This window comes from Syngnathus typhle, linkage group LG16, assembly GCF_033458585.1.
Source record: "Syngnathus typhle isolate RoL2023-S1 ecotype Sweden linkage group LG16, RoL_Styp_1.0, whole genome shotgun sequence".
NCBI classification, from domain to species: Eukaryota; Metazoa; Chordata; class Actinopteri; order Syngnathiformes; family Syngnathidae; genus Syngnathus; species Syngnathus typhle.
The window spans coordinates 7,021,795-7,046,515 of record NC_083753.1 but is presented as its reverse complement, the minus strand read 5'-3'; the positions used below and the strand labels follow the sequence as shown (position 1 = coordinate 7,046,515).

The 24,721-nt window shown below is 46.8% G+C and overlaps 4 protein-coding genes and 2 gene segments (V, D, J or C); 2 read left to right on the top strand and 4 right to left on the bottom strand.

The window, feature by feature from the left end:
* Positions 1-1,047: 1,047 nt before the first annotated feature.
* On the bottom strand, positions 1,048-9,987 carry diras1b (DIRAS family, GTP-binding RAS-like 1b). Of its 3 annotated transcripts, none has more exons than XR_009718383.1 (5): positions 9,715-9,987; positions 9,559-9,607; positions 4,771-5,119; positions 3,962-4,701; positions 1,048-3,722 (listed from the first exon to the last, which is right to left on the bottom strand). XR_009718383.1 is itself a non-coding variant. In XM_061301197.1 (5 exons), the coding sequence occupies exons 4-5, from the start codon at positions 5,077-5,079 to the stop codon at positions 4,414-4,416; spliced, it is 597 nt and encodes a 198-aa protein (XP_061157181.1). In that variant the 5' UTR covers positions 5,080-5,119; positions 9,559-9,607; positions 9,715-9,760; positions 9,847-9,987; the 3' UTR covers positions 1,048-4,413. The 3 variants fall into 3 exon arrangements, 2 of the variants coding, with proteins under 2 accessions (XP_061157181.1, XP_061157182.1); XM_061301197.1 differs by having other exon boundaries at positions 1,048-4,701; positions 9,715-9,760; positions 9,847-9,987; XM_061301198.1 differs by lacking the exons at positions 9,559-9,607; positions 9,715-9,987 and adding an exon at positions 8,696-9,064 and having other exon boundaries at positions 1,048-4,701.
* A 147-nt stretch (positions 9,988-10,134) lies between these two features.
* On the bottom strand, positions 10,135-12,772 carry LOC133169212 (receptor expression-enhancing protein 5-like). Of its 2 annotated transcripts, none has more exons than XM_061301201.1 (6): positions 12,668-12,772; positions 12,461-12,583; positions 11,523-11,616; positions 11,283-11,421; positions 10,877-11,067; positions 10,135-10,487 (listed from the first exon to the last, which is right to left on the bottom strand). In XM_061301201.1, exons 2-6 carry the CDS (start codon positions 12,573-12,575, stop codon positions 10,481-10,483), a joined length of 546 nt encoding a protein of 181 aa, XP_061157185.1. In that variant the 5' UTR covers positions 12,576-12,583; positions 12,668-12,772; the 3' UTR covers positions 10,135-10,480. The 2 variants fall into 2 exon arrangements, with proteins under 2 accessions (XP_061157185.1, XP_061157184.1); XM_061301200.1 differs by having other exon boundaries at positions 10,899-11,067.
* A 376-nt stretch (positions 12,773-13,148) lies between these two features.
* Positions 13,149-14,420, bottom strand: LOC133169607 (immunoglobulin lambda constant 1-like). The segment is given in 3 exon segments: positions 13,149-13,539; positions 13,926-14,107; positions 14,389-14,420. Coding segments are annotated over 3 exon segments (537 nt in total).
* Positions 14,386-15,143, top strand: LOC133169215 (Ig kappa chain V region 120-like). The segment is given in 2 exon segments: positions 14,386-14,543; positions 14,629-15,143. Coding segments are annotated over 2 exon segments (360 nt in total).
* slc1a8b (solute carrier family 1 member 8b) lies at positions 14,994-19,756 on the top strand. 2 transcript variants are annotated; one of them, XM_061301169.1, is made up of 11 exons: positions 14,994-15,044; positions 16,206-16,285; positions 16,557-16,772; positions 17,597-17,639; positions 17,707-17,920; positions 18,011-18,110; positions 18,274-18,507; positions 18,575-18,769; positions 18,834-18,968; positions 19,047-19,209; positions 19,276-19,756. In XM_061301169.1, exons 2-11 carry the CDS (start codon positions 16,242-16,244, stop codon positions 19,420-19,422), a joined length of 1,491 nt encoding a protein of 496 aa, XP_061157153.1. In that variant the 5' UTR covers positions 14,994-15,044; positions 16,206-16,241; the 3' UTR covers positions 19,423-19,756. The 2 variants fall into 2 exon arrangements, with proteins under 2 accessions (XP_061157153.1, XP_061157151.1); XM_061301167.1 differs by lacking the exon at positions 14,994-15,044 and adding an exon at positions 15,286-16,054.
* A 642-nt stretch (positions 19,757-20,398) lies between these two features.
* On the bottom strand, positions 20,399-24,700 carry elavl1a (ELAV like RNA binding protein 1a). Of its 4 annotated transcripts, XM_061301186.1 has the most exons (7): positions 24,555-24,700; positions 23,851-23,910; positions 23,095-23,269; positions 22,698-22,801; positions 21,961-22,114; positions 21,645-21,870; positions 20,399-21,573 (listed from the first exon to the last, which is right to left on the bottom strand). In XM_061301186.1, exons 2-7 carry the CDS (start codon positions 23,884-23,886, stop codon positions 21,249-21,251), a joined length of 1,020 nt encoding a protein of 339 aa, XP_061157170.1. In that variant the 5' UTR covers positions 23,887-23,910; positions 24,555-24,700; the 3' UTR covers positions 20,399-21,248. The 4 variants fall into 4 exon arrangements, with proteins under 4 accessions (XP_061157170.1, XP_061157168.1, XP_061157169.1 ...); XM_061301184.1 differs by having other exon boundaries at positions 21,645-22,114; XM_061301185.1 differs by lacking the exon at positions 23,851-23,910 and having other exon boundaries at positions 21,645-22,114; positions 24,555-24,695.
* Positions 24,701-24,721: the final 21 nt, after the last annotated feature.

The following is a 24,721-nucleotide window of genomic DNA, read 5'->3' as shown; positions in this document are numbered from 1 at the left end:
CAGTAAATCAACGAGTAAAAGACGATTTAAAACTGTTCACGTGTGTCTGTGGCACGCCTTGTCAGAATGAATTAAGTAAAAAATATATTAAAAAAAAATTCTTGCTTTGGCTAAAAGATTTTGAGAAATTAAGTTAAAAAGGGCAGATTTTTTTGTCGTGACCCAAATAGTTAAGTTGTTTTGGGTTATAATAATAAAAAAAAAACAGTCATGGATCTCTTGATTGTTTCTTTTTTGTTGAAAAAATAAAATAGTTGCAATTTTGACCCTTTTTAAAGCGCATCGTTATCGATCCTGCAGTCCTCTGTTCTGTCACAAGAGGGCGCTCTCATCCAATTTGTGCTTGACATCCTTTGAAAGAGCGATTTGCGGGGGTGCGGTGGGGGGTGGGGGGGAGCGCTCCTTTTCTTTCTGCACAAACAAGAGTGCTGCATGCGCTTCCTGAAGGATGCTGATAGAGCATCTCCATGCGGTGCTCAGCCAAACCGGAAGCCATGTTGGAGCTGGCGGGGCGAGGGCGGTGGTAGTTGAGGGGGCACACTCCACCGTCATTCGGATCACCATAACACCCGCTAAGATTGTCCTCAGCGGGGGGTCAGGCGCCGCGCAAAAAACGTGGTCGACGTCACACCGTCTCCATGGCAACAGCGCGACGGTGGGTGACCAGTTAACGGTGGGGTGGGGGCGGCTCTCAACGCGTGGGCTGTGAATTCTGATGCCGATGACAATTCCTGTTTTACGTCATGCAAGTGGGAGGGCGTGGTGGTTTCCATCGCTTCCATGCGCAAGTGCTGCAAATGAGGAGATTCGATTTCCCACTGCGCGTGGAGTCGGTGTCTTCTCTGCTGCCTCAAACACACCAAGCTAGCCCACATCAAATTATATCATGCAGTCTTTTGTCAAACAAGCAACCAGATTTGAGATTCTCCACTTTGCACCTTCGCGAAGGTTGAAAGTGACGTCACATTTCCTTGTATTTTACTTTGGAGTTGTTTGAAGGATGACAGGATGCACCGTGATAGGGAAGAAAAGGCAGGCGACAAAGCCTCAAGTTCACCATTTTATTAGGAAAATCATTTTGCAGATTTGATTATTATCATCAATATCATCATCTATAGTTTTATATTTATATATATACTGTATGTTATTTTCAGTTATTCAGAGGATGCATCAGCACAGTATATCTTAATAGGAAGACTATTGCTAGAATAAATATCTATACATCTGAATTAGTTCAGTTAACTTGGTTTTGAAAAAAAAAGGCAATAATACAAAAAAACCCCATCAAGTGCCAAAAAATAATCATCCGCAAAATCAAAATATTTTTTTTTTCCTGTTGCGCTGCAAGTTTAGAAAAAGACAAAAGATGATTCACAGTTTGTGTCCTTGTGCTCATGCTGGCAAGAACACCCAAAAAATGGAGGAGCATGCGGGAATGAAGAGCCCGGAGGAGCACCTAAATAAAATAAAATAAAAATGCGCTTCCTATGATGGATCTGATCGACAGATCGTGTCGCCATGGCGACCCGTGACACCACAGGCTGCAAAACAAGTGTCCGTTTCTCACTGATTATCAACCGGCTTCAGCCCCCCCCCCCCGATCTTCTCCGGGCTCCGTACAAATTTCCCGGTTGCGCCTTTAGAATCTGTGTCTGCCTTCACTCTTTATTTACAACTATCTACAAGGACCTGTGAGCAGTGCAACCTACTCGTCAATTCATGAAGAAAATAAAAAGATGGCTTTGTGTACATTTGTGTGTGTGTGTGTGTGTGTGTGTGTAGGCGTGTTGGTGACTCATGCAGACGACAGCATCGAATATGTAACCATGGCGAATGTACGCAAGTAGGAGGCTGAGTGTACACGCTATGACTATTGCGGATTTTTAACGGATTATTTTCAAGTTTGGGTTGAAGATTGGATTTGGGCTGGTCTAAAGATCTGGTCGCCGGCCATTTTGGACCATTGTGTGTGGAAGTCAAAATACATTTACTCTAACAGTTAAAATATTGGTGGCAGCGGGATGGTTCCCTGCGGAACACCCAAGCCTTGGGGCGGTGCTATCTTACCAAATTTGGATCCGGCAATCGGTGCTGCGGTCACACACATGCTCTGCTGGTTATTTTGATATTTAATACAGAGTAGTGATTCAATTGATTTGTAGCCAGGAACTTCCTGCTAATCTCTCTTGGTGGTCCCCCAACAATCGGCGAAAAAGGACACACGGCTGGTAGAGGAAGTCGGACAAGTTTATTGGTGTGGAATAATTTCACAGCTCAATCACTATTCTGTATTAGATATAAAATGGCCGTGGGGGGATTGCGGACTGCAGGAAGAAACAACAATCAGAAGCACTACAATGTCATTTTAAACTTCTCATCAATAACGTTAGCGCCACATTGTAGGTCTATAACTTTAATTTAATTTTTAAATCATAGTGTTTGCGTGTCTTTGAGTTGTTTGTGACCTATTGAACTCGGTGTATTGGTGTGGTAGCAGTCACTAGTGATCACTGACTTTATTTTTCTCTGAGCAAATGTGAAAGTGGTGAGTAGTGCACATGCTAAGCTATAGGCTAATGTAAGATGAATTTGAAATTATAAAGAGTTTTGGGGAATTTGCGACTTAACCCTAGTTTGGGCTATATATCAGGTTTAAATTCACGACACTATCCAAGTGATTGGTGGGCGGCCATTTTGTTTCCATATAAGACGTGCGTGCGTGGAGCCTTATGCACACTTATGCATTATCCTCCGTCTTTCACACCCCTTTCCTATTCATAGCTTTCTCTCGCTCTGCTTCCCACCCGCACAACAAACACGTCATCAGCCCAACAAACGCCGTTAGCCGACAATCTGGCGCGCTAACAAGCGCTGCAGGTCCACCAGGTTCTGCAACAGTTTTTTCCCTCCTGTCGTCAGACTGTTGGAACAGTCAACTTAGCATTCCTCTGCGCACTTTACGTTCTTTGTTTCCTTCACTGCTGCACTTTATATTTATCTTATTTCATATTTACCGTAATTTTCGGACTATAAGTCGCCGTTTTTTTCATAGTTTGGGTGGGGGGGCGACTTATACTCAGGAGCGACTTATATACATATATATGTTTTTTTTCACTTTTTTGGCCATTTTATGGCTGGTGCGACTTATACTCCGGTGCGACTTATAGTCCGAAAATTACGGTATATAGAAATGTCACTTTTTATCCAGCCGAAATCTCCTCTGTTGAGAGCCGTATGCAACGAAATTTCGTTTTGTGTGCACCGAGTGTTTACAAAATGACAATAAAGTCTGTCGAAGTCTAAGTCTAAGAATAGCACAGCTGCTAGCTAACAGTTATTTTCACGGCATCATTAGTCTGATTGAATTTTGTGTTGTGTTGTTTGCTTTGCTAAGAGTGACTGCTAGCTTGATGTGGGGAGAAGGCAATAGAACAAAAGAGATAGAAATAGGAACATGGATTGTGCTTTTTGTGTCTTCGATGTATGCAAACGTGTGTTGATGTTCTAAAGTGCAATGGGTGTGTTGAGCGGACTATGAATGCCTCGGTGGCTGGAGAAGTTCAAACGTTTGACACTCACTTCCGTTTGGCTGTGTCACTGCTACACAATAGCTCCTTAAGCTCTTTCGCTGGGCACTGCGTAAAAGGTCAATCGGGTCGTCATCGGAATTTGTGGATGTCGTGTGTGAACTGCTTTTACACTCGCGTCGTGTCACCGGGTCTCTGTGTGAAATAAGAATGGTAAAGTGGACGAGTGTGAGATGAGGAAGTGACCATCAAAATAAGACAGATTTAGGTTGCACAAGGAAAATAAATACATCCATCACTTTTTTCTTTTTTGTTAACGTCGTGTGCTTTTTTTTGTGTGTTTTGACTTAAAGCATCAAAAACAAGGCAAACAACAAAACTAACGTGGACATTCTTGACCTTCAGAAACACCCCGAATTCCCGTCGAGTCTCACCGGCTTGGCAATTGGTCTCGAGGAAAAAGCAAGCAAGGTAAGACGAGGTTGCTGGAGCGCTCCGGTTTCCCGACGCTCCCTAAATGCGTCACGCTTTCCGAAGAGTCTTAAAAGGATTGTTGCGTCGTGTGTGCGTTACCACTTGGGCTGACGAATGAGGAGAGGGGGTTGTTGTTGTTTTTTTCTTCACGTCAGGGTGGGGGCGGGGTCTGGTGGTACATGGCGTTTATTTACATCCTTCTTGTGTGGTTCATGCTCTCCCACCTCACAGGAAAAAAACAAGCTAGCTCTTAACCTTTAGTTTGTCTACGCGATGTGGAGGGCGGATTAGAGGATTCCCGTCGGACGATCCGATCCACCGCCGAGTCATGAGTGGGAGATGATGCGAATGACGTGGGGGTGGGGGGGGTGGGGGTCCTGTCTGCGTGGTCGTCCTTCTTTCCAGCCGTCGTTTACATGAGGCTGCACTTGCCCTTCAGTCTCTCGGCGCGCGACTGCTTCCCTGAGCGCTTGCCGTCGATGTTGAGGCTCATGTTGCGCTTCTTGTCCAGGTTGAGAAGCTCCTGGAAGAGCTCGGTCACGTTGTGGTTGGTCTTGGCCGACGTCTCCATGAAGGCGCACTTCCACTGGGTGGCCTGCGCCTCGCCGTCCTTGGTTTCCACCTCGCGCTGGGTCTCGTCGCTTTTGTTGCCAACCAGCATGATGGGGATGGCCTCCACGTTGCCCTTGATGGCCAGCACCTGAGGACCAGCGGTCCAGAATCAGCATCGGAGGCGGCCATTTTGATTGAAAGACAAAACCAAGCTCACCTGTTGGTAGATGGGCTTGAGCTCCTCCAGCGACTGCTTGCTGGTGATGGAGTAGACCAGGATGAAGGCGTGTCCCTTGGAGATGGAGAGGCGCTGCATGGCGGGGAACTGGTGGCTCCCGGTGGTGTCGGTGATCTGCAGCGTGCACACGCTCTTGTCGCAGCTTATCACCTGGCGGTAGGTGTCCTCCACGGTGGGGATGTAGGTGTCGCGGAAGGTGCCCTTGACGAAACGCAGCACCAGGGAGCTCTTCCCGACGCCGCCCGCCCCGAACACCACCACGCGGTAGTCGTTGCTCTGCTCCGGCATTCTGGCGCCCCCGCCTTTCAGCCTTCAGACACTGTCACACCTGAGAAGAGTTGGAATCGCACTTAAGGTTGCTTCTCGTCATGACACACCAGAAGCGGCCGCGAATCGCCATGGCGCCCCGCAGCAAGCATGGATGCCGGTCTTCTGTTTCATTACAGAGGCAGCTTAGTGAAGCAGCCTATTATGGGACCTTAAAGCCTGCATCCAACCGCTGCACAAATAAATAATGCATCGAGCGCTCGCATTATGGCGGGATGCGCGTCTCTGCCAGCGGTGGCAAAATGGCGGTTGGCGGTCAGCTCTGTGCAACGTACAAAGCGGGACTACGGAACAGAATATGCTTGCCACCGGCCAAACGGGCATTGCGCAATCCTCCTCCATGCACACGTTAAAGAGGTGACTGTTGCTAACCAGAACAGCAGCACCTACCCATCTCAAATAGTTACCAAACAAGCTAGCCACTCAGACTACAAAGCACCTAAGTAACCTGCTCATCTCCCAAATGGTCGGCGGTGTCTTTGAACTGAGGAGTCTGGAACATCTCCCTCCTCCTACTCCCCCCCCCCTCCTTTCCTGCAGTGATGATGCTGTTTGATCAATAAGCGAAGGCCTGTGAGCTTCTCAACGGCGGGGTCTCGTCTGTCTATCTGTCTGGCTTCTCTCCTCCACCCCCCCCCTGCTTTCTTTTCCTCCTGGGAGCCGGCTCCGTGACGACGACACCGCCACTCATCAACCCCCCTCCTCCCGCCCACCGCCGCCTTTTTCATGCAGCTAAAATTAGCCATCAACACACACACAGGTGACACACATGAGAGCCCGGCTGTTTCCCCCCCCCCCCCCCCCCCCCTCCTGGCAACCCACTCCCATCCTGTCCCACTTGAAAAGGCCGTACAGCAGCTCCTTTTAATGAATTAATGCTACAAATGCATCTTCTGCATTTGGGCTCCATTAGCAGATAGCTTTGGCACACAAAAAACATCATTCTTCCCCTCCATCCATCCATCCATCCATCCATCCATCCTTTCTTATTTCCCAGCTGTCGGGAAATGTCACCTTCCGCCGTGGCTAAATATGCACATAATAATTGGCCGGGCTTGAGCCACTCGACGCATTAGCATCAAACATAAAAGACAATGGCCGCCTTCGCAGATCAAGAGCCCGATTAACACCACGCGCTGTGTGCGGAGGTATCCATCTTTTAATCGGGGATATTGGAATGCGCCGGACATATACAGTAGACGAGCACGCCTATTTGAGCCCCCGCTGGCCAAATAGGATCAACAGCTTTAGACACACACACACACACACACACACACAAATGTGTGTAACTGCAGCCTCTTTCCCAGCATGCCGTGGGAGGAATGTGCGATTCTTTTTTTTTTTTTTTTTCTCCCCTTCCTCCTCGTGACTCACTACAGCCAGCCTTTTCGTCACGCCACCGCAAGTGCTGCTCTCGCAAACACTCACATACAACACAAACACATTTCTGTGTAGGCCAACCAACAAAAGTAGCTAACGAGCAGATGAACAAGTCGACCAATTAGCAATCTAGCAACAAACTAGCCAGAAAAGGAACCAACCAACGCAATGTAAATGCCCGGTGGGCCGGGTTAAAGAACCGAACGAACCATTTGCGGCCCACGACCCGCAGTTTGCTCGATAGATTTTATGCTTGTGCACGTTAGACAAGATTGTAGCGCCGTAGTCTCGGTTTAGTCCCTAATCATCGAGCTTAGCCTCTTCTGTCTGTCTGCATTGACCCAATTCCCAAGACGTAAAGTTCCTGCTCGCCTTCTTCTAGCTGCAAAAACAGAATTGTGCTTTTTTTTTGTAGATTTGTTGACCTGAACTTCAGTTTGATTTTATAAAACAATTTGTATCTTCTGCATGCGCCACATGCGCAGATCGGCACAGTAATTACAAGGCGGGGAGATGTCCATTACTCACAAACTCTTCACAAGGGTCCTCACGTTTAGTGGTGTGACAACATCAACGTCTTCCTGAGTCGGTTAACACGAGGAGTCAGACGTGACGTGACTGCGTGTAAGAGTGCGGTGTAATTAGTGTGTAGCCGTGTGTATTAGCGCCGCGTATTAGCTTGACCCGGGCAAGCCGGAGCATCTCTCTCTAAGAAGCTGCTAATACCGCAACTCGTCATGATAAACACTCACGTTGGATCACCCGCGTCGCTAATACGGAGCGATCATTTGCGTTTCACGTTTCTTTTTACCTCCCTACAGTACACCCGCAAATAATTCAGGTTGACTTTTGAAATGTTTTGTCGAGGGTGAGCAAAGTATGGTCACATGCAGGCCAATTTTTTTTTTTCTTCATTTAATTCCCCTGATTTGTTCATTTGAATGAATTGTGATCATTTGTGTCATCAAAAAACATGATTGATATACGCCATTTGAGATCTACAAAATATTTGCTCGAAATTCTTCACTTTGTAATTATTTTGAGGAAACAAATTATTTAAAAAAAAAAAAATTGGAAAAGCGATAGAAATAGAAAAAATGCATGCATGTGACGCAGCAGTGACAGATGGGAGGCGAGGCGGACCACTTGGATCCACTCGCCCGTTTTTTTTTTTTTGCTCACTAATTCCGCTCGAGCCGCGAGTGAATGCAGCGCAGATGGCAAACAAAGAGAGGGAATCCTGCTCTGGATGGCACGTGATGTAACCGGGATGAAGGCCATGTCGTGCATGGGATTGGAAAAAAATTAAAAAGTCATGAGAAACAGTGCTAGGAAATAGCAGCTTGCGGCACCAATGTGTCAAATTGACACAAAATCCTACACCGTGGAAATCAACAAGAATTCATGCACAATTGTTGTTAGGGGGTGGAGGTTGTTAAAATAAAAAAAAAAAAGCATCCTAATTCTAACACCTTGCTTATTTCAAACATATGCGTTTTAGCCTGCTAGCTTAACGCTAAATAGCATTTTTGTTGGGTTTCTAAAATCCCTTTAAGCAATATGCAACAGGCAACATAAATCACTCCTTCTTTATCCTCTGCAAAGAGCAACTCACATTAGTGCCATAGTGATGAGCAGTGTCCCAAAAACGCTTTAAAAGTTAGGGAGTGTCAATTTCCCTAATTACATAATGTCGTTTTTGCTACATTTGAAATAATCAATAAATCCATGCGTAAGTGAAACGCAATTGAATAAGTATTCACAGTGCTTGACTTTTTTTTTGGTGCAATATGTCTCGCCATAAACTTCAAATAAGATATCCAGATGGGAGGATTAACCACCACCACCATCATCACCACCACCATCACCACCATCATAACCGTCACACAGTCATCACGGAGCAGCTTCATGCGTCACGATGACAAAGAAGGGAGGAAGGAAGGCTGCAAAGAAGGATGGATGGAGGGGAAGGAAAGAAGGAAGGATGCAAGGGGGCGCCATTACAGAGCTCATTCATAAATACCGGAGCAGCGCCATCTCACAGGAGGTAGCATTGTTTTTGGCAAGGGTGAGCCCCCAACATCCTCCCCTCAAATAAACGAAAGATTGTCTCCTGCAATACACAACGCTCCAACATGGCTCCGCAACATGACAAATGCAACATACAATCGTGCGCGAGAGTGTGAGATGGTCGCACCTGCGTGTGCGTCTCCTCGTCGTCGTCGCAAGCGCAAAAGCGAGGCGAGGAGGTACAAATGTCGGTTGGGTTAAAAAAAAAAAAAAAAAAAAAGTAAAAAAAAAAAAAAAACCTAACAAAAGAAAAGAGAAGAGATTTTTTTGGTTTAAAGCATCGTGAACCCGCTTTCACGTCCAGCTCATCGTCGTCCCGGTTTCCGCCACGGTAGCTTGCCCCCTCTCCTAGTTGTCACTCTCACGCACCATCTATCTATCTATCTCCTCCTCCCGCTCGTCGTCTCTCTTTCCGTCTCTCTCTTTTTGCCTCTCCCACTCTGACGTGGGAGGGGCTACACGTCCTCCTTTCCCTTATCGCTCACGTCCTGTGCTGATAAATAGCACCATATGCAACGGTCGTAAGAAAATACTAGAAATAAAAATCTAGAAAAAATGAAAATAAAACCCCAATGTGCTCCTCAAACTTTGACATGAACTAGGGTAGTAGTCCTAAGTGTTCCTCAACGTGTAGATGTACGTTTTTAATTGATTCATAATGGTGGCCATTAAGGTAAATGTATTTATTCATTAAGGGGCCATTTAGTGTGTAGCCATGACCAACGCAATCCTTAGCTTGGCACGCCAACGTCGCTTTTGAACGGGCGCGTCGCAAGATCATTTCCGGTTTGTTGAGCGCTGAATCAGCACTGCGGACAGCGACGTCGGAAAGGCCTTCGGAACCGAGAACGGCGAAGGAAGCGTTGCTAATCCAAAGTGAAATGACTAAATTATTGTTATTGGATATGTTGTCATATCGGTCCAGATCAACACGGACTATGGTGTTATTTCAAAAGGGCACAACTTTTTATTTTGGAACGTATGACTCACCATCAGTAGGAGCTGATACTCTGCCGCCCTCTGTCGCTGATCGGAGGAACTACACATATACAAAATGGTACAAGAACATCACGTTATTTTTAGTGTTTTGTTTTTGTTTAATCAATGACATTTTTTTTTTGTTCAACTACAGAAGGCATGACTTACATGGTGTCGACGGTTTGTCGTGCACTTGGAGCACTCGCCACGAGGCCTTGCAGCAATATCAAAAACATTTGTTACAGTACTGAGAGAGGAATAAGGTGCATTATATACACGCACGCGCACAGACACACGCACGAGGTGGCGTGTGCGCGTCCACGTGGCCCGGCTGGACCATTTCTTGCGCATTCTCTGCAGTGCTTGGCACAATAGGACGTCCCATTGAAAGCCTCTCGAGCGTGAACTCAGCCAAACACAAATTAGCATCCGGGCAGTTAGGTCGAGTGAAAGCTTCGTAATTGTGCTCTCAAGGCTTGTGGCGATGGCTGACAGGGCGGCTTCAAAGAAGAAGGTGATACATCGAGGGGGAAAACAAAGCAGAAGCGTTTTGTCACCGGGAGCGAACAAAATGCAGAGTGAGAAATATTTGACAGTTGATCGTATTTCCAGTTTATTACGCCTTCGTCATCACTTGACAGATGGGAGAGACTTAAAAAAAAAATGTGCGAGCTGTGCTTGGAAACGAAACACCAATGTGGCATTCTTTTTTCTCATCACAGGGTGGTTTCGATTCCAAAGTGACATGGCTCAGTAACGCACAACATCTTGCGGGAGTGTGATGCGGATCGTACCCATGGCAGTAAAGTGTCAAAGTTGGTTCTTTTTTTGGACAAACAAAAACATACATATTTTCTTACACTCATACACACGTTCTCACACAAACTAGTGTTCCCAAGATCCTCACTGGTCCTTGTTGTGGTTCAGAGCCCGATTAACAGCTAAAATAAAACAAAAGAGAAAGACATTTTATAGAACTCTTTCTTCAAAAGACTCCCTTGAGCAATACAGTGGTACCTCAAAGCAGTCAACTTACGCGACACCTTTGAGGTACCGCTGTTTGACGGACTTCATGCGCTTTTGGGTGGCAAAACCTCTGACGATATTGCTTTAAAATAAAAAAATAAAATAAAACATTACGCGACTTTCTGCCACCCAGAAGTAGCCAAGCACCTACTTTTTCTTTTTTTAATAAGCATTGCCAAGCGTGAAGATGGCATAAGAGCAGGTGAGGTGACGCTTGCCGGGGTTGGCGTGCGGGACAGGAGGCAGCTGCGGCCGCTGCTGCACCGAGCGGCATGCCGGAGATATAAAACGCGGTGGTACTTGCATGTACACTGTGGGTATCTCACCCTCCTGCGTGACGCTCTCCGACACGCTCTTGGCCTTGGCGCTCAGGTCGCTCACCACGCCGTCCATGGCGGCCTGGTGTTTCAGGAAGAAGGGCCGGATGACGCGCTTGTACAAGATGTCCGAGCCGTTCCATGTGATGGGAGCCATGCACCAGATGAGGAAGACGCACTGCGGGGAGACGCCGTTTTGTCAACAATCACACCATTCAAGATGGCGTATTCGTAACCATGGAGACGTGCATCGTTCGCAAAATTGTTCTACCTTGATGGAAACTTAAGAGTTTTGTTTTTTAATAGAGCAGTTAACCATTTTCACCACAACAGATGTTGCGTTACCAGTATTGTCCACTAGAGGGCGCAATGTCCACACGCAAGCTGAAGTACCTTCCCGGCGTAGTAAAAGGGAAACCAGAAGAGGAAGATATCGGAGAAGGCCTCCACCACGCTGAAGAGTCCGTAGACCACCCAGTAGGTGAGCCACTGGGTGTCGTCTTCCTTCACCGTGCTCTCGATGGCTTTGATGCTTCAAAAGAGGTCGACAGCAACCCACGTGCAAATCACTCACCAGCAAATGACAAAAAAAAATAAAAAATACAGCGATGTGGAGGTGTTGCCGAAACCTACGAAAAGTACGCCGGATAGACGAAGCCGATGAGGTTGCATAGCAAGGAGGCTCCGTAGCCGAAGAGAAGATAGAGTCCCACCAAACCCAAGACACCTGCAAAAGCAGAGTACAAGTTTCACAAAGGAAGTGAGTGAGTGAGTGGGTGGCAAAGTTTAATCAGCAACTTGACTGACACGTCAGCGTATCGCCGGCAGGATGAGGAGAAGCGCAAACAGTGACAATCAAAAGGCGGCCTGAAACTTTCTCAGTGGCTCCGTGACTCATAACACTGGTGACAATATGTAAATATTTGACATGCAGATACAGACAAAATCAATAACGAGGACCTGTGCAACTGCAGGCTTGACAGACACCTCTAGTGAAATACCAGCCGAGCTTTGCAACTCTGGAGGGTGATAAAAATACTCGTGGGACCAGCTGGGAGTGGTGCTTCATTTATTTGGTGTGTGTGTGTGTGTGTGTGTGTGTGTGTGTATGTGTGTGTGTGTGTGTGTGTGTGTGTGCGTGAGGGGTGATCGTTTAACAGCAATGAAGAATGTGTACATAGTGTAAGAACATCACAAATACATAAATAATGTATATAGACCAGACTATCATTACAGTCAGATAAGGAATTCATCTAATTGGTCATCAAATTAATCGACGGCTATTTTGATGATGTACTTACTGTACATGCCAGTCTGCATTTTTGAAGTTCAATAAGTTCTTAAAATCTAATTCTATTTAAGTACAGTACTTTTAGAACCCGAGAGGAAGCGAAAACTAGCAGTCAAGTCCAACATGTGCAAATGTGTGACGTCATCGTGGCTAGCTCATAAAAACATGCTAGCTTGATGTCGAAGGGGTCGCTTTTATTTCTAAACGTCATCGTTTTTGTCTCTTTGGTTTTGACTTGAAAACACAAAGGGGGTTGCAGCAAGTATGCGGGCGTACGTACCCAAGACGATATATTCTCGTTTCATTCCCGTTTTTTGCTCCAGCTTCGCCAGCTGCTCGGTGACAAAGTTCTTCTCATGGAGCAAAGTCACAAATCGCTCCTTGAAGTGACTCATCGTTGAGCCTGGAAAGCGACAGAAAACATGGAGAACTGGCCCAAAATGACGACTAGGTGGATCTGGTGTTGAAAAACGGTTGTTTTACTGACCTTTATAGGAAAGGTTGCCCCTGTAAAGACAACTTTTTGGTCAGCAGCTGTGGTGGAGTCGTGAAGGGGGGGGCGGGTTGAAGTCGGCTGGCCAATCAAGGGGCTTGTGACGCAAGGGGAGGGGTTAAGTCAGGCTTGCTGGCCAATCAGAGACGAGAGTAACGTTCACCGCGACAGGTGAAGGGAAAAAAACGGTTCTTTATTGTATCTTCTCCATGATTGTGTGATTATTGTTTTTCATTAAAATCATATTTAAGAGTAAAATATCATCTCGAATTCGGCTATGTTCATATATAAATACAATATTAAAGTATTCATTTGATTTTGAGTTCTAATTACAACTATGTACAGATGTATGTGCCATGATAAAATCACCATTTTGTTTCATTTTATTTCTCTCTAGGCTACCTGTCACAATATAAATGTGCTTTGTGACCAAGTTTGCTTCCCTTTTCCAATAAGCAGCAGATACAGAGACGGATGGTGATACTCAGACATTTTATTTCACAATGCTTCAACGTTGCAAAGACACAGACACGGGTTCAGGCTCTACTCTGAGCATTGTCCTGGGTTGGCCAGGGTTTGCGTGACGGCCGTATGTCCGGGTAGGCTGGCCTCGCAGCTCACTGATTGGGCCTTGCGCCACTGGTCCGGTGAGAGGCTCAAGGTGCTGGTCCAGCTGTAAAGCCCATTCGCCTCTTCCAGGGAACTGCGCGACACCCCCGAGGTAACGGCGGCGCCATCAACCTTCCAGTCCAAGGTCCAGGTTTTAGGGCGCCCTTTGGCCACGCACACGGCTGTGGCCTTTTCTGTTTGCAGCTGCTCCTTGGAAGGAGGGAAGAGGGTCACGGTGGGCCGATCCACCACACCCTCTGTCAGGGGGACAGGACAAGAGACAAGCAGTTTTTCCAATTACACACACTTTCAATGTCACTTAGGTCATGGTTCGGGTCATGTCAATTTACAAGAACACACTTTATGAAACATTTACCTTCTCACTGGGCAACCAAATGGTCCTAATCTATGTCATAATAAACATTATACCATCATTCCATTGTAGGTATAGCCACACTTTTGGAAGTAGCCTTTAGCAGCTACTTCTCAAATCTGGTTTTTAGCTCTTACTCAAAAAAAGCCTGGACGTTTATGTTTTGTAAAAATTGACAAAAATAATCTTACTCATTTTCCATAAACTGGAACTGAAGAATTATCAATTATTTTGATGCAAAATTACAGATGGTAAGTAAATAGTACTTACGAAGGACGAGTTCGGTCCCTTCTTCAGCGAAACTGTCCACGGTGATGCGAAGCGGTGAGCCGTCCTTACAAAAACTCGTCCTGTCAATGAGCTCTGATTTGCGAGTCCAAGTCCAAACAACAGGAAGTGGCACTTTCACAAAGGCAGGTGCTCTCGCAGCTTCATTTGCATGCGCATAACGACTAAATCAGCTCAAAAATACCATAAAGATAATTTTTGCCTCCAAGAATACCAAAATGGGCAACATTGGAAATGTTCATTTTATTTTTTTCAGTAATTCTTTCACATGCCACAAGATGGCGTCTGCATAACAATAGTGGAACATGTGCAACAGTAGCAAGAGAATCACTGCTCTAAAATTTATTGTCAGTTGCCCCGATGAAGATAATTTTGAGCCAAATTGCAAAGTATAGCAGATGGAAAATGTTCAAAAAAGGAGGAAGTGATATCTTCTCGCTTTCACAAAGCCAGCTGCGCTCGCAGCTTCATTTGCATGACCTTCTGCGCTTCTTCAAAAAGTCCGCAGCGCTCCTTTTTTGCCGCAAACACCCCTAGCTCTACGAGTCACGATGTGGTCTTCTGCACTTGCGCTTGTCCTTTGGGCTCTGCTGGTTCCTGGTGAGACTCTTTGAAACAGAATATTTCATAAGAATGTTAGTCTTGACATTTGGTAGAAGTTGTGTTCTCATTCATCTCATTTCAGGATCTTCTGCCCAGAATTTTGTGAGGCAAACGGACAGAAACATATTTGTCTCTCTCGGAGGAAACGTGGAAATCAGGGCCACGGGGAGTCAAAGCATTGGTCCCGATCTCAGTTGGTACCAAGTGAAGCCTGGACAGGCTCCCAAACTGCTCATCTACAGAGCATCAAGCTTATTCTCCGGCACGCCATCTCGATTCAGCGGCACTCAATCCGGTTCTGACTACACTCTGACCATCAATGGTGTCCAGAGAGATGACGTGGCCGAATACTACTGTTTCGCCGACTTCGGCGGCGGCAGCTTCACACGGTGACTCAGAGACGTACAAAAACCTTCTTGGACTTTTGAGGGAAGTGAAAGTGGTCTGTAGAAGGTGGCAAGTGAAAAGCAGAAGATAGAAGAATGCTCAACATAACCGGTCAGAATTCAAGTTGAAGTCAAGCCTATTTATGTCTATTCAACTATTTATTACAATATATCATTATAGCCTCCTAAAAATACACATCACCACAAATGATCTGGTGATTTTCTTTCGCTGTAACATTGTGCCCGAGGCGGATTACAGGTTATCGGATTGGTGGCGAGTGACGTTGGTGGACATTGTTAAGAGTTCAGGACGGTGGTGACACCGTGACGTAGGAAGGCTTAATATGGGATCCTGCAGGGCTAACTGGGTTCGTGTGGGGGAATTCTGTTTACCACTGGTTGACCGTTACTGTCAAATTTCAAGCCCCATGGCCAAGGTGTGCACACAATATCGAATTCTTTATTATTATTTGATTTGGATGACATCATATTTCACAATCCTACTGTAGTGTTTTAGTGTATCGTTTGCACTCGCTGGAACGGATCAATGGCTTTTCCATTCATTTAATTGGGGGGAATTCTTTGAACATGGAACAATTTAACCTGTTACATCAGAAGTGTTTTGAGACAAGGAATTACCTTTCAGTCACCTGTAGCATTTCTTTGTAAAATGGAAGAGCTGGAAAGGTTTCTCCTACGAATGGAATCAGCACTGCCACCTTTTCTTGAGCCCTCTTAAGCGTGAGCCCAGCAAAGGAGGGAGGGAAGGAACCTGTGTTGTCATGGAAGGCGGGATAATCCAACGCAGGGAGACTTTACCCCCAATGAGTCAGGGAACACTTGCGCTCTCCGAGACCTGAGACCGGGCCGTCACGGGAATTATACAGGCCTGCTGAACTTGCTCTGGTTGGGAGGGAAGGCTGGGGAGGGCGCCGGCCGGGCCTGGGACGTTGGGTCGGGATGGAGAGGTGGAAGAAAATGCTGCCACACATGTCGCCCAAAGTCAAGGCGTACGTGAAGGAGTACTGTAAGAGAAACGGCCTCCTGACGCTGTCCGTCTTGGCCGTGGTGACGGGTTGTGTATTGGGATTCGTGCTGAGGTCCCTCAACTTGTCCACGCAGGTATGGATGGATGGATGGATGGATGGATGGATGGATGGATGGCAGATAGATAGGCTGGAAATGAGAATAATTTATTCCAAATAACATGGAGATAAGACCTTTTATGAAGTGTGGTACCAATAGTTTTCCCGGCCGGCGTCTACCCCCCCAGGCCAAGATCTACTTCTCGTTCCCTGGTGAGCTGCTAATGAGGATGCTTAAAATGCTGATTTTGCCTCTCATCACATCCAGGTATTTAATCCTAATGTCTTTTTCTTCTTGAACTACCGTAATTTTCGGACTAGAAGTCGCGGTTGTTTTCATAGTTTGGGTGGGTGGGAGTTTTGACTTATACTCAGGAGCGATTTACATCCATATACATGTTTTTTTCACTTTTTTGGGCATTTTATGGCTGGTGCGACTTATAGTCCGGAAATTACGGTACTTAGGAGTTGATCCCAAATGTGCTTTTTCCTCTTCTATATGTGAAAGAAGTGCCTAACCTGGTAATATTCCACTCTAGTCTTATGTCGGGCCTGTCGGCCATGGAAACGAAGGCCAGTGGGCGGCTGGGTGTACTGACGATCACTTACTACCTGTGGACAACCTTCATCGCCGTCATCGTGGGCATCGTGCTCGTCCTCATCATCCACCCGGGCACGGGCACCGAGAAGGACAGCCATCACGCCAGCTCGGGGCCCGTTATGACTTCGGCTGATGCTCTTCTGGATCTCATCAGGTAAAACACCTGAACGGAACTGCGGCTTTCTTACACTTTCCAAAATGGCCGCCGCCCCAAAAATGGATACAAGTGGATTTTGCCTTGTACAAAATACATGGATGGGAAACTACTCAATATCTTGCTTTAGGGGATGCTCAGGGGTCAAAGGTGACCTTTGAGACCTAACGTTGATCTCATTCGGGGAGTAGATTGACTGGGGCCAATTACATCCAGTCCCCATCCAATTTTCATCTTGTTAACTCCCTCCTAGGGTCATTTGGATCCTGTGTTCTGACATAAGAGTTTTATCCGCATGTCATTCGAGGGGTGAGCTAAGGCCTCCATGACAAATCCATAGACCATTTGAGTCTCGGAAACGAGACTATTGGGAGAGAAACCTACAAAAGAGGGCCGCAGCAAAAGACCTGATTCCAAAACTTTTGACTTTTAAATCAGGTAAAATAATGGTAGTGCCACCGGTCGCCTAAGAATAGGAAGCCACTTAGTGGTAATCTGATAATCTCGTACTCACTCGCTCGGTGTACGCTGGCCATGAGTGGCGCCGGGCCATTCACGTAAGAGCTCCACGAATACACGGGCGCTAAATCTGATTATTTAACAGTGTTTGTCTGCTTGCCGCCGAGCGAGCAAACTCTTGACGTCAGATCGTCCTTGCGTGCTTGGACAGCTCCGGCCTCGTTTTTGCTGACGTGGCTCGGATAAATCCCTCAGGCTTTCACAAACACGAGTTTGCTTCACATGGAGCCTAAAGTTAGTCCCATGAGTCCTAATGTGGGAACCCCCCCCCCTAACCGACTTTTTTTTTTCTTCGTCTTTTACAGGAACATGATTCCGTCCAATCTGATTGAAGCAACCTTCCAACAGGTAAGCAGATTCATTCAAAACCATTGTGAAATATCTTCCTATTAATCTCCATGTCGTGGTTCCTCAGTATCGAACGGACCTGGTGCCCATCGTGCACAGTTCCATCGAAAAGGAATCGCAAGCCAACTATGTGTACGTCATGCCCGACTATCACAATCCCCGACTGGGCCACCCGGTTTTTCTGGACATCACTCCGGCACCCGACATCAACTACAAAATCGTGCCCAGCACCAGCAAGGGCATGAACGTCTTGGGTATCGTCATCTTCTCGGCCACCATGGGTAAGATGAGTCGATGTGACCTTCTCGGGGTGAATTTTGAATTTGACAGAGTTGAGGATTGAATTGAAACGCTCCCTCACGTGTTCTCAGGGTTGCTCCTGGGGAAGATGGGCGAACGCGGTGCACCGTTGGTCAATGTGTGCCAGTGCATCAATGAGTGCGTCATGAAGATCATTAACGCGGCCATGTGGTGAGGAACACACACGCATTTGAAAAAAACACACAAAAGCCCAGGCAGATTAGAGCTAAAAATAATTAGGACTCGGCAGTTCAGCAGAACTTGAAGCGCTAACGGCTGACAGGAAGATTGGACGGATTCATCCTAGAAATAATCTTGTAATTCCATCCTGCAGGTACTTCCCCTTTGGCATTGTGTTCCTGGTGGCAGGCAAGATTCTGGATATGCATGACCCCGCCCACTTGGGCGAAAAGCTGGGCATGTACTTCATCACGGTCCTGTCCGGCTTGTTCGTGCACGGCCTCATCTTGCTGCCCCTCTTCTACTTCTTCTTCACGCGCAAAAACCCATTCACCTTCATCAGGGGGCTTCTGCAGGCTCTCGTCATCGCCTTGGCCACGTCTTCAAGGTGAGCGCCGTGTGTGGATGAAGCCACCACCACAAGATCCTGATTTGGACCTTTTATCTTCTTTCAGTTCAGCCACTTTGCCAATCACCATGAAATGTCTGCTGGAGAACTGCGGCGTGGACCGGCAGATCGCTCGTTTCGTGTTGCCCGTGGGAGCCACCATCAACATGGACGGAACGGCCCTGTATGAGGCCGTGGCGGCCATCTTCATCGCTCAAGTCAACGAGTACGATTTGGACTTCGGTCAGCTCGTCACCATCAGGTAGAGTAAACCTCGGATTAAGTATGTTAAAAAAAAAAACTTAACAGCATTTCTTTGATCTTAGCATAACGGCGACAGCGGCGAGCATCGGCGCGGCTGGAATACCTCAGGCCGGTCTGGTTACCATGGTGATCGTCCTGACCTCCGTGGGTTTACCGCCTGCTGACATCTCTCTGATTGTGGCCATTGATTGGGTTCTGTAAGTCCCACCAAAAAGCAATTCAACGGCAAGCTTTTGGTTGAAACCCGACTGAGCTCAAGGTGTCGTTTGTCGCAGCGATCGCTTCAGGACGATGATAAACGTCCTCGGAGATGCCTTAGCAGCTGGGATCATGGCACACGTATGCAGGAAGGACTTTGAGAAAGCCACCTCGAATGTGGCGGCTTCCAGAGATGCGGTCACCCCTACCAATGTCAATAACGGGGGGTCGTCCAAACGGGTAAGGATGAACAACATCACCACCCCCAAAAAAAATTCAAAATATTGACTTGGTTCGTCCCAACAGAGAGACACGGTGATCTCGGTGGGCAACCAGAGCGTGGCCCTATCCGACGCGCCCCTGATCGCACACCGCTGCGATTTTGTTTTCGAGGTTGACGGCGACAACATCTTGGAGAAACCCATGGCCTGCTACAACCTCTGCCAAGTTTGAGATCATTTCGCTCAAAAACGGACAGTCAGCCTTCCAAAGGAGACCGAAGGGAATCGTCGTGAAGGAACGATGCGACTTTTCAGTTTCTTTGCCTGTGCCAAGGTAAAACGAGAAAAACCTCCACGACTTGATGTACGTGTGTCTTGTCATGGATTCCGTTTCTGAGCATCTGCAGCTAATTTAGATGGTAGCGAGTGTCGCTTAGACCCAGATGCCTTAAAAACGATCCATCGGTCAATCTTGCTTAGACGATAATAGCAGCATTTTCCTAGACTTTTTTTTTTATACCGCTTTATTTTTTGTGCTTGTTTTTCCAATTAAAATTTGGTTCAATGCCTGTCTTTTTTTTTTGGGGTAGAAAGAAACCAATCAAGATTCTTCCTCCTTGAAAACACAAGTCATTCCTTCACTTAAAAGCCACCATTGTTTTTATTGACATAATCCAACGTTAAGACATTTAATAGGTGGCCAGAGGTGACCATCAGCACAAGTCCTCGGTAAAAATACACGCACACAAACACGACGCGTCGATTGACAAATAAATACTGTGTGCGGCTTAACAAAACCTCTCCTTATAAATAAAATAAATTAAGGCGGAACGTAGCGCCTCCCTACCCATCTCACTCACCTGTTTGAGGAACAAAAAAATCTAGCAGCCAGTAGAAAAATAAAAAATGAAGATAAAACGACATTTAAAAGTTGGATAAAGTCCAACGAGAGACTTTTGCTTTGAGCAACTCACCACATATTGCACACATATCAAAAAACGGGTGAGAATTTGCCAAAAATGAAAGGCACAGAATAAAAATAAGCCTAAACCGTGTATCCGATTCACAAATTTATCGAGAGCAATTAGGAACTTGAGGATTTAAATTGGACTGTGTAGAAAACCAATCCGAGTGTTTTATTTCTCTATATTTAAAGGGGCCAAACTGAGGGGAAAAAAACCCAACAGAAAAAACAAACAAAGCAAAGGTTTCGCAAAACAAAAGTAAATTTAATGGTTTGAATTGAAAAGGGAAACAACAAACAAAAGTGGACGAACCAACAAAGGCCATTTGTTTCACTTCAAACTTGAGATGAGCACTTGTTAAAACAACGAAAACCAAACAAAAAAAAAAAAACTACCTCTGCTAAAAAGGAATTAAAAATCACAAGAAAAGTTTGCTTGAGTTATGATGAAACAACGAGTGGGACTAAAAAGAGGGTGGGCGATGCTGAGTTCAGTCAGTCCGATAAAACTCTTTAGTACCTCTGTTCAATGAGGGGAGGAAGGGAAGGAGGGGGGGGGAGCAAGCCATCATTTGAAGAATTGACTCATTCGTCGCCTGCGTTTGGTCCATCGCATTTCGCTCCTCAACATTTCCCAAACAAATAAAAACCACAATAATAAAAAGATACTTGGCTTTGATTGTTCAATCAGAATTGGAGCAATTGGGGAGGACAAATTCAAAGTGCTTTTCGCTCACTGGATGTAAATGTACTTCCAATTCAAGGCCTCTATGTCTCCGGGACGGCGGGCTGCGTCTCGGCGAGAAAAAAAAAAAGCACAGAGCAAAACGCGGCTCCGAATATGAACGGACGAGACCAAATTAAATGCGAAAAAAAAAAAACGGTCATGTTTAAGTAGCGGGCGTTGCATTTTTTTAGGGTGACTAACAACGATATTAAAGTCTCATGCTCTAGAATAAAAGTGAAAACCAACCACGAGCGACACGGAGAAATTCCGAGACACTTTCTTTTTTTAGACGACAGGTGCGCTGTCGAGTGTTAGACGAGCATGAAATCAAGCGGACCGCATTTCTCTACACCTTGACCTCTGACCTCTACTTGTGGCCCTTGCTGGTCTTGAAGGACACCTGCAAGGTCTTGTCGCCCAGCCGGTAGCCGTTCAGGCTGGCGATGGCCATGGCCGCCTCCTCGTAGTTGGTCATGGTGACGAAGCCGAAGCCCTTGCACTTGTTGGTGTTGAAGTCGCGGATGACCTTGACGTTGGTGACGGCGCCGAAGGGGCCGAACATCTGCCAGAGGACGCTCTCGTCGGCGTCCTGGCCGAGGTTGTAGATGAAGATGCACCAGCCCGAGGCCGGGTTGCCCGGCACGCCCACGCCGCTCATGCTGTTCATGTGGTCCACGCCCATAGGGGAGAACCTGAGGGGGGGGCCGGCAAAGCATGACTGACGTGCTCCCCGTCGTGTCCGTCGCGCTCGTGACTGGCTCACCTGAATCGCTGCGCCTGGTGGTGCATGGGCCCGGCGAAGCGTCTGGACTGGTTGTGGTAGAGCTGGGAGATGATCTGCGTGTTCTTCATCATGTTTGGGTCGGCGGCGAAGCGCACCGAAATGGGCTCAGCGGCCCCGGGCGGCTTGTGGCCGTTAATGTTCTTGGCCGCCTCCTCGGCCTCAGAGCGCTTGTCAAAGCGGATGAAGGCCTTGCCTCGAGACATGCCTGCGTTCGGGGAGAGACGGAGGGGTGAGCCGGCGGCGCTCGCGGCGCTCGGACGCCGGCGCTCGCGGCGCTCGGACGCCGGCGTCATACCTGTGGACTGGTCGACGAGCACGCGTGAGTTTATGATGCGGCCGTAGCGCGAGAACATTTCCTCCACGTCCTTCTGCATCATGGACTTGGGCAGGTTGGTGATGTAGAGGTTGGCATCCTTGATGGTGTCGGAGCTGGGCCGCGCGTACGACACCTGCGACGGGAGGCCGCACAATGAAACGCGGCGTCGGAACACGCGGGAGCACTTTAGTCTATCACACACGTGTGCATATGTGAGCAAATATTTGTGATTTAAAGGGGAACGACTACAGAAAACTTTGCTTGTACGCACATGGCTGTCTCTCAAGTGCCCAATCAAACATGAAATCAAACATAATCAACCTATTTGGAACCAAAAGAATTCTCGTGGGACCAACATGCATGACACTTCTGCCTACCTACACACACGCCTGGCCACTGAACTGCAGTTTGAACACTGACATGAACGCAGGTCAGAAGACCATTAAGACACTATTTGAAAAAGTTCTCGGTGTGAAAAACAAATATGGGGAATAATGTCTCATAATAAAAACAAAATAACTCAATTTTCCACCCCCCAAAAATACAGATGTTTGCAAAATGATTGAGATTTTTGAATTTCTCTGATCATGAGTCAAAAGCCGTGGCAATGTGCGCCATCTACTGGCTGGTTAGGGAACAGCACGGGCGTGTTGCATGACAAGACATCGGTGGCAGCGTTTTGACAAATGGTAGAACACCTGATATGTGCACGTTACCTTGATAGTTTTGGAATGTAGCCTTAGTCCGTTCAGTGATTCGATAGCTCTTTCTGCATCACTAGGGTTAACATAGTTAACAAATCCATACCCTAAACTGTGGCCTAGAGAAAAAAAAAAAGGAAAACAATAAAATAAAACAAACAAAAAAACGTGTAAAGTTAGTGGCTAGTCTAAACAAACAAACAAACAAACGAACAAACAAACAAAATGTTCACAGATCATCCGGGGCCGTTTGAATAAACTCTGGGCTGTAGAAAAACGAAATGAATAAAACTTCAAAAAGAAGACCAAAAGTGAAGATTTAGGTTTGCCATTCAAGACAACACCTCAAGGTTCTCTGCTCTGGTAACCCGCCAGCGGTCCAAGCTCCCACCCCGAGAGCGCCTGAGCGTACCTCCAACTTTGTCTCGAATCAGCTTGGCCGACTCCACCTCGCCGACGCTGCTGAAGAGGTTGCGCAGGTCATCCTGCGACATGCCCTGCGGCAGGTAGTTGACGATCAGGTTGGTATTGGCGTTCTTGGCTTCTTCGCCCGGCATGTCGTAACCGTTGGACATATCGAAGGCCTCCTGTTGCTCAAAAAACGGGTGCGGGGGTGGGGACACCAAAAGTACTTAGCGGCACAGAGCATCATTGAGTGTTTTCCAACCTTACATTCGGCAAAATATCAACGACTATCATTTTTTTGACAAGGGATCTTCGGTTCCGACTATTCGAGGTAACGGCAGAAGGGGTCATCAACCATTTTGATGGTTTCCGCCCGGCGACAGCGATACACACTTAGTATCGAGCGACAACACTCATTGAAGGGTCGCTACAATTGTCTTGGGCAAAGTCCGACTCTTGCCTGACCACTGGGCTGATTCTGGTGAATAGATTCGCTGTTGGCCGACACACACTCGGGCCTGACGAGACAATCCGTCACTGGGGCGGACAGAGGCCCATTCAGGAAGGAGAAGGCTTGCTATTGTGCAGTTTCGAAGGAAGGTAGCTGGAAGCCAGCGACTTGACCATTTGCCTGCTTACCAGTGACGCTGATGTGCATATTTGGGGGGGGGGGATATTATATATATTGTGGTACCGATGTGTTGACCGTATTTCAATTATTTGGTTATTACAGCTGTACTTTGTAGTGAGCAAAACAACTTACATTCAAGTACTGAATGTGTCCTCTACGAACTGCCATGAAGACACTTCACTGCTCCAGAAGCTGAATAAAAGGGTGGAATGTAATCACTGTTATTTTGTTTAACTCTTTTTAAAACATCGGAATTATTTTCTAATTCGACTCAAAGCAAAACTTCGCGAGCAGCACTAGCGGTTGCCCTTTTTAAAGCTCATGCATTCCAAATGACAATCACAATTTTTATCCACCCTGACTGCAATTTTTACTAGCAAATTTATGCCTAATTTAAGATGTAAAACTCACGTAGTTTGCCAGATTCTATAAGAAAATTAACGGCCTCACCGTATTCCCCGGTTGCGTTATTTTGACAACAAATGAGCCCGACGTGCTAGCGCTACAAATTAGCATTAGCTACCCCGCTAGTGGCCGCTTTACCAAGCAAAAGCAAAACTCAAACACACACCTACTTTAAACGCTTCCAGCGCGTTATAAAGTCGCTTCACGTATCAAACAACGTTTTTCTTGCGCGAGGTGCTCGAGGTCGTACGCGCCGGTTCGTGCCCACTGGCACTCCCGCCCGTACGTACCCTCGCAGCGGCCTGTGACAAGGCCTCGAAGCCTGCCATTAGCATTAGCCTAGTTAGCCAGAGTTCTGCGTGGCCACGCTATGTTAACACAGATAACATAAAGTCTCTACAGCACATTGGTAAATATTTTTAAAAGTTTACCAGCTTTGGTAACAGGGGCAGCGGGTGGTTCTGCCTGATTTAAACGCTCCCCCAAGCCCGCTTTTTCCAGACCGTCTCTTCACTCCAAACAGGCAATTTTGCTTGAGGAGCGTCGCGGATGAGTGACGCATAAAAAACGCGCACGTTTTGTTATTGTTGTTATTGAT